This window comes from Oncorhynchus masou, unplaced genomic scaffold, assembly GCF_036934945.1.
Source record: "Oncorhynchus masou masou isolate Uvic2021 unplaced genomic scaffold, UVic_Omas_1.1 unplaced_scaffold_1679, whole genome shotgun sequence".
Classification (NCBI taxonomy): Eukaryota; Metazoa; Chordata; class Actinopteri; order Salmoniformes; family Salmonidae; genus Oncorhynchus; species Oncorhynchus masou.
In genome coordinates, this window is record NW_027006928.1 from 112,501 (window position 1) to 121,376 (window position 8,876).

The window sequence follows — 8,876 nt, forward strand, 5'->3', positions numbered from 1 at the left end:
GTAGCAGTTATATCTGTAACTGGAGTGTCTGTAGCAGTGATCTCTGTAACTGGAGTGTCTGTAGCAGTTATATCTGTAACTGGAGTGTCTGTAGCAGTTATATCTGTAACTGGAGTGTCTGTAGTAGTGATCTCTGTAACTGGAGTGTCTGTAGCAGTGATCTCTGTAACTGGAGTGTCTGTAGCAGTTATATCTGTAACTGGAGTGTCTGTAGCAGTTATATCTGTAACTGGAGTGTCTGTAGCAGTGATCTCTGTAACTGGAGTGTCTGTAGCAGTTATATCTGTAACTGGAGTGTCTGTAGCAGTTATATCTGTAACTGGAGTGTCTGTAGCAGTGATCTCTGTAACTGGAGTGTCTGTAGCAGTTCTATCTGTAACTGGAGTGTCTGTAGCAGTTATATCTGTAACTGGAGTGTCTGTAGCAGTTATATCTGTAACTGGAGTGCGTGTAGCAGTGATCTCTGTAACTGGAGTGTCTGTAGCAGTGATCTCTGTAACTGGAGTGTCTGTAGCAGTCAACTTTTCTTGTGTATGTAAATGTGGACAGAATGATATCACTTCCCATTTGAAATGACTAATATTAGTATTTCTAACCACAGCCTGTACCAGACATCAATGCCTTAAAACACAGAGCCTTATTCCCTGTCGTGTGTGTGGGTGTGTAGGAACGTATATGTATGGCTCATCCTCTGTCTCAGTGGGTGACTTTTCTATTTCTCTTTCTGTCTCTCATTCAGTTCAATGATAATTCAACAACTCATCCCCCCCCTCTCTCTGTCTATCTGTCTGGTACAATTCAATGATAATTCAACAACTCACCCCCCCTCCCTCTGTCTATCTGTCTGGTACAATTCAATGATAATTCAACAACTCACCCCCCCCCCTCCCTCTGTCTATCTGTCTGTACAGTTCAATGATAATTCAACAACTCATCTCTCCACCCCCTCCCTCTGTCTATCTGTCTGGTACAGTTCAATGATATTCAACAACTCATCTCTCCCCCTCCCTCTGTCTATCTGTCTGGTACAGTTGAATGATAATTCAGCTAATCATCTCTCCCCCTCCCTCTGTCTATCTGTCTGGTTACAGTTCAATGATAATTCAACAACTCATCTCCCCCTCCCTCTGTCTATCTGTCTGGTACAGTTCAATGATATTCAACAACTCATCTCCCCCTCCCTCTGTTTATCTGTCTGGTACAGTTCAATGATAATTCAGCTAATCATCTCTCCACCCCCCTCCCTCTGTCTATCTGTCTGGTACATTTCAATGATATTCAACAACTCATCCCCCCCCCTCCCTCTGTCTATCTGTCTGTACAGTTCAATGATAATTCAACAACTCATCCCCCCCTCCCTCTGTCTATCTGTCTGGTACAGTTCAATGATAATTCAACAACTCATCTCTCCCCCCCTCCCTCTGTCTATCTGTCTGGTACAGTTCAATGATAATTCAACAACTCATCTCTCCACCCCCTCCCTCTGTCTATCTGTCTGGTACAGTTCAATGATATTCAACAACTCATCTCCCCCTCCCTCTGTCTATCTGTCTGGTACAGTTGAATGATAATTCAGCTAATCATCTCTCCACCCCCTCCCTCTGTCTATCTGTCTGGTACATTTCAATGATAATTCAACAACTCATCTCTCCCCCTCCCTCTGTCTATCTGTCTGGTACAGTTCAATGATATTCAACAACTCATCTCCCCCTCCCTCTGTCTATCTGTCTGGTACAGTTCAATGATAATTCAGCTAATCATCTCTCCCCCTCCCTCTGTCTATCTGTCTGGTACATTTCAATGATATTCAACAACTCATCCCCCCCCCTCCCTCTGTCTATCTGTCTGTACAGTTCAATGATAATTCAACAACTCATCTCCCCCTCCCTCTGTCTATCTGTCTGGTACAGTTCAATGATATTCAACAACTCATCTCTCCCCCTCTCTCTGTCTATCTGTCTGGTACAGTTCAATGATAATTCAACAACTCATCTCTCCCCCTCCCTCTGTCTATCTGTCTGGTACAGTTCAATGATAATTCAACAACTCATCTCTCCCCCTCTCTCTGTCTATCTGTCTGGTACAGTTCAATGATAATTCAACAACTCATCTCCCCCCTCCCCCTCCCTCTGTCTATCTGTCTGGTACAGTTCAATGATAATTCAACAACTCATCCCCCCCTCCCTCTGTCTATCTGTCTGGTACAGTTCAATGATAATTCAACAACTCATCTCCCACCTCCCCCCTCCCTCTGTCTATCTGTCTGGTACATTTCAATGATATTCAACAACTCATCTCTCCCCCTCTCTCTGTCTATCTGTCTGGTACAGTTCAATGATAATTCAACAACTCATCTCTCCCCCTCCCTCTGTCTATCTGTCTGGTACAGTTCAATGATAATTCAACAACTCATCTCCCACCTCCCCCCTCCCTCTGTCTATCTGTCTGGTACAGTTCAATGATAATTCAACAACTCATCTCCCCCCTCCCTCTGTCTATCTGTCTGGTACAGTTCAATGATAATTCAACAACTCATCTCACCCCCTCCCTCTGTCTATCTGTCTGGTACAGTTCAATGATATTCAACAACTCATCTCCCCCCCTCCCTCTGTCTATCTGTCTGGTACAGTTCAATGATAATTCAACAACTCATCTCTCCCCCCTCTGTCTGTCTGTCTGGTACAGTTCAATGATAATTCAACAACTCATCTCTCCCCCTCTCTCTGTCTATCTGTCTGGTACAGTTCAATGATAATTCAACAACTCATCTCTCCCCCTCCCTCTGTCTATCTATCTGTTACAGTTCAATGATATTCAACAACTCATCTCTCCCCCTCTCTCTGTCTATCTGTCTGGTACAGTTCAATGATAATTCAACAACTCATCTCTCCCCCCTCCCTCTGTCTATCTGTCTGGTACAGTTCAATGATAATTCAACAACTCATCTCTCCCCCTCTCTCTGTCTATCTGTCTGGTACAGTTCAATGATATTCAACAACTCATCTCTCCCCCTCTCTCTGTCTATCTGTCTGGTACAGTTCAATGATATTCAACAACTCATCTCTCCCCCCCCTCTGTCTATCTGTCTGGTACAGTTCAATGATAATTCAACAACTCATCTCCCCTCCCCCTCCCTCTGTCTATCTGTCTGGTACAGTTCAATGATAATTCAACAACTCATCTCTCCCCCTCCTCTGTCTATCTGTCTGGTACAGTTCAATGATAATTCAACAATCATCTCCCTCCCCCTCTCTCTGTCTATCTGTCTGGTACAGTTCAATGATAATTCAACAACTCATCTCTCCCCCTCCCTCTGTCTATCTGTCTGGTACAGTTCAATGATATTCAACAACTCATCTCTCCCCCCTCCCTCTGTCTATCTGTCTGGTACAGTTCAATGATAATTCAGCTAATCATCTCTCCCCCCTCCCTCTGTCTATCTATCTGTACAGTTCAATGATAAGGCGATGAAGGCAGCGTGCTTTCAGAACCTGGTACAGGCCAACGTGAGGAACAAGAGGTTCCTGAAGGATGCTGTGCGGAACATCTCAGCCAAGGGCATCACCAACTATAAAGGCGGCTTCGAGTTGGCCTTCGAGCAGCTCTCATCGGTAGGGGATGAGAGTGTGTGTGCTATAGTTTGATGTGTTTGAATGTATGCACGTACATGTGTGTGTGCAGGAGGTTGAGTGTCAGTTAGGAGGGACTGTGGTGTGGCGTGTGTGAGTGCGTTCAAGAGGTTGAGGTTGAGCGAGAGGAAAAGAAGAGGCAGGGAGAGAGGCATGGTCAGTGTGTCAACAAAACATTAAACATATCCCTTGTATTTTACCATTCCAACTCTTCAGACTTTGTGTCCCCTGTGTTTTCCCTGTTTTTCATTAGCCCACGTGGTTGATGTAACTCGATGAAATTGAGACATTAGATTAGCTTAAATGATGAGAATGAAAATGGAAACACAAGCTATGGTACTAGTAATTGCCCCAGAGGAGACCACCTGTTATTGTTGTCACGTATCGCCATCTGCTGGTGATTTTAGACATTTCACTCTTCTATTTGTTTCAATCACTTGGGTCGTAATTCATTTGGGCACACCGTAGCAAAACGTTTGTTATTGGACAAATTCAGGCAGTCTCTCTCGTTCTCTCTCTGTGCTGTGTCCCCACTCCCCCTCTCTCTCTTTCTCTCTCTGTAAACCCACTTCTCTCTCTGTGTCCCCACTCCCCCCCCTCCTCTCCCCACTCTTTCTATCCCCCCTCCGTCATTCCCCTCTCTGTCTCTCTAGTTGAACGTGACCCAGGGCAGGGCGTTGTGTAACAAGATCATCATGCTGTTCACTGACGGAGGAGAGGAGAGGGCCCAGGAGATCTTCCAGAAGTATAACGCTGACAAAAAGGTTGATTGAGAGATAGAGACGTCTCCTACACACAGACATAAGGAACCCTCAGGAAGAGGAGGTTCTGTGGGTTTACATGATCCTGGGGAAGATCTCCATCAGAGGAGCTGCTGCAGGATGCATTCTGTACATAAATCAAAGCGCTTCAATTACTCAATGATACAGATGTGTGTATCACAGGGGGCTGGTTGCACCTTAATTGGGGAGGACGGACTCATGGTAATGGCTGGAGCAGAATCCATGGAATGGTATTCGAACACATCAAATACATATTTAACTAGTGTCTGATACCATTACAGTCACTCCATTCCAGTCATTATTATGAGCCATCCTCCCTTCACCAGCCTCCTGAGGTGTGTATATTTGTTCATAATCGGCCGTATACTGTGTAAATGTGTTTGGTAAGCAGAGTGTAGAAATCCCAGGGCAACGGGTGGACTAGTGTTCCCATCTCTTGCTAGATAATACACACCAACATACTGTAGAGATATACAAGTCATATGCATACACTGAAACATACTTTACACAGAAACAGACACGTTACATCTATTTATGACCCTTGACCCTATGTTGACCCTTTAGGTGCGGATATTCACGTTCTCAGTGGGCCAACACAACTATGACAAAGGACCAATCCAGTGGATGGCCTGCACCAACAAAGGTACAGAACACACGCGCGCGCAAACACACATACGTCACGGCCCTGCCTGAATACTACCTCCTTCCTACCTATCTGATATGATTAGATGAGGGAAAGCAATGTGTCCACCCTAATGCTTTTACAGTAGGACCAGAACATGTCAGATAAGTGACTACTTCCAGGAAGAGAACAAGGATGCATTGTCATGGAATTCAATCAGAGCCAAAGTCTGCCATACTGTGTCCTGGTATGTTATATTGTAAGGTATGACGTGTAAAGGTGAAATACTTGTGTTCCAGGGTACTATTATGAAATCCCCTCCATCGGTGCTATCAGGATCAACACTCAGGTAAACAGTCATCAAATAGATCTTAAAACAAGTCTCAACTCAACTATAAGAGGCAAACCTTGCTTTGGTGCAAATGTTCAGTAAATCTGGCACGTTGTAATAATGCAATACAGCGTTTCTACAGTTCTTTCGAGTTTGTGTCTTATGCCCTCTTGTGGTCATATGGTACACCTCTCTATATAGTCATGCTATTCATTGTTTCATTGGTTTGGTCTGATTCCTCTCTCACACACAACAGGAGTATCTGGATGTACTGGGAAGGCCCATGGTCAAAGCAAACAACAAGGCCAAGCAGGTTCAATGGACCAACGTTTACCAGGACGCGCTGGTATGTTACACCAACTGATACAATATTGAACGGGGATCAAATATGAACCAACAGCAGTGGGGTGAATATAGTTACAGCACAGTATCAGAAATAGTGTGAAGTTGTATTCTGGATGGTTACAGTGAAGATGGGTGAAGTGTTTACACTTCAGGGTTGGAGTCAATTCCACAAATGCAATTCTTGTTCAATTCTCTCTCCCTCTAAATTCCATTGAATTAAATTCAAAATGCAGGTCAGTCTTTCAATTCAGAGATAATTGAATTCCTTTCGATTCCAAATTCCAATAATTCAATTCCCTAATTCAATATTGTCCCCAACAATTCCACAAATTCCAACTCAAATTCAATTCCCTCAGACTTTCAGGCTAGTCCTGGCACTGTTCAGACAGCCTATCTATACAGGAAATATAGCAATACAGGCTGTCACTGTTCAGACAGCCTATCTATACAGGAAATATAGCAATACAGGCTGTCACTGTTCAGACAGCCTATCTATACACGAAATATAGCAATACAGGCTGTCACTGTTCAGACAGCCTATCTATACAGGAAATATAGCAATACAGGCTGTCACTGTTCAGACAGCCTATCTATACAGGAAATATAGCAATACAGGCTGTCACTGTTCAGACAGCCTATCTATACAGGAAATATAGCAATACAGGCTGTCACTGTTCAGACAGCCTATCTATACAGGAAATATAGCAATACAGGCTGTCACTGTTCAAACAGCCTATCTATACAGGAAATATAGCAATACAGGCTGTCACTGTTCAGACAGCCTATCTATACAGGAAATATAGCAATACAGGCTGCCACTGTTCAGACAGCCTATCTATACAGGAAATATAGCAATACAGGCTGTCACTGTTCAGACAGCCTAGCTAAACAGGAAATATAGCAATACAGGCTTTCACTGTTCAGACCGCCTATCTATACAGGAAATATAGCAATACAGGCTGTCACTGTTCAGACAGCCTATCTATACAGGAAATATAGCAATACAGGCTGTCACTGTTCAGACAGCCTATCTATACAGGAAATATAGCAATACAGGCTGCCACTGTTCAGACAGCCTATCTATACAGGAAATATAGCAATACAGGCTGTCACTGTTCAGACAGCCTATCTATACAGGAAATATAGCAATACAGGCTCCCACTGTTCAGACAGCCTATCTATACAGGAAATATAGCAATACAGGCTGTCACTGTTCAGACAGCCTATCTATACAGGAAATATAGCAATACAGGCTGTCACTGTTCAGACAGCCTATCTATACAGGAAATATAGCAATACAGGCTGTCACTGTTCAGACAGCCTATCTATACAGGAAATATAGCAATACAGGCTGTCACTGTTCAGACAGCCTATCTATACAGGAAATATAGCAATACAGGCTGTCACTGTTCAGACAGCCTATCTATACAGGAAATATAGCAATACAGGCTGTCACTGTTCAGACAGCCTATCTATACAGGAAATATAGCAATACAGGCTGTCACTGTTCAGACAGCCTATCTATACAGGAAATATAGCAATACAGGCTGTCACTGTTCAGACCGCCTATCTATACAGGAAATATAGCAATACAGGCTGTCACTGTTCAGACAGCCTATCTATACAGGAAATATAGCAATACAGGCTCCCACTGTTCAGACAGCCTAGCTATACAGGAAATATAGCAATACAGGCTGCCACTGTTCAGACAGCCTATCTATACAGGAAATATAGCAATACAGGCTGTCACTGTTCAGACAGCCTATCTATACAGGAAATATAGCAATACAGGCTGCCACTGTTCAGACAGCCTATCTATACAGGAAATATAGCAATACAGGCTGTCACTGTTCAGACAGCCTATCTATACAGGAAATATAGCAATACAGGCTGCCACTGTTCAGACAGCATATCTATACAGGAAATATAGCAATACAGGCTGTCACTGTTCAGACCGCCTATCTATACAGGAAATATAGCAATACAGGCTGTCACTGTTCAGACCGCCTATCTATACAGGAAATATAGCAATACAGGCTGCCACTGTTCAGACAGCCTATCTATACAGGAAATATAGCAATACAGGCTGCCACTGTTCAGACAGCCTATCTATACAGGAAATATAGCAATACAGGCTGTCACTGTTCAGACAGCCTATCTATACAGGAAATATAGCAATACAGGCTGTCACTGTTCAGACAGCCTATCTATACAGGAAATATAGCAATACAGGCTGTCACTGTTCAGACAGCCTATCTATACAGGAAATATAGCAATACAGGCTGCCACTGTTCAGACAGCCTATCTATACAGGAAATATAGCAATACAGGCTGTCACTGTTCAGACAGCCTATCTATACAGGAAATATAGCAATACAGGCTGTCACTGTTCAGACAGCCTATCTATACAGGAAATATAGCAATACAGGCTGTCACTGTTCAGACAGCCTATCTATACAGGAAATATAGCAATACAGGCTGTCACTGTTCAGACAGCCTATCTATACAGGAAATATAGCAATACAGGCTGCCACTGTTCAGACAGCCTATCTATACAGGAAATATAGCAATACAGGCTGTCACTGTTCAGACAGCCTATCTATACAGGAAATATAGCAATACAGGCTGTCACTGTTCAGACAGCCTATCTATACAGGAAATATAGCAATACAGGCTGTCACTGTTCAGACAGCCTATCTATACAGGAAATATAGCAATACAGGCTGTCACTGTTCAGACAGCCTATCTATACAGGAAATATAGCAATACAGGCTGTCACTGTTCAGACAGCCTATCTATACAGGAAATATAGCAATACAGGCTGTCACTGTTCAGACCGCCTATCTATACAGGAAATATAGCAATACAGGCTGTCACTGTTCAGACAGCCTAGCTAAACAGGAAATATAGCAATACAGGCTGTCACTGTTCAGACAGCCTATCTATACAGGAAATATAGCAATACAGGCTGTCACTGTTCAGACAGCCTATCTATACAGGAAATATAGCAATACAGGCTGTCACTGTTCAGACAGCCTAGCTATACAGGAAATATAGCAATACAGGTTGAAATGGTTCAGAACCAATCCTGCAGTACACTTTTACACTATTCATTAACCCTTGTGTGGTGTTCATGTTTTTGTTATTGATGGACCCACAACATTATT

The 8,876-nt window shown here is 43.2% G+C and overlaps 1 protein-coding gene across 1 annotated transcript in view; it reads left to right on the plus strand.

The window, feature by feature from the left end:
* Positions 1 to 5,710, plus strand: part of LOC135531951 (voltage-dependent calcium channel subunit alpha-2/delta-1-like) — a gene marked incomplete at its 3' end in the record, with an annotated part of 58,453 nt that extends 52,743 nt beyond the window's left edge. Inside the window, exons 9-13 of the mRNA XM_064959640.1 lie at positions 3,453 to 3,611; positions 4,283 to 4,393; positions 4,976 to 5,054; positions 5,333 to 5,382; positions 5,621 to 5,710. Of these exons, the coding sequence (XP_064815712.1) occupies positions 3,453 to 3,611; positions 4,283 to 4,393; positions 4,976 to 5,054; positions 5,333 to 5,382; positions 5,621 to 5,710 (489 nt within the window). The remainder of the gene's footprint in view (positions 1 to 3,452; positions 3,612 to 4,282; positions 4,394 to 4,975; positions 5,055 to 5,332; positions 5,383 to 5,620) is intronic.
* Between the last annotated feature and the right edge of the window lie 3,166 nt (positions 5,711 to 8,876).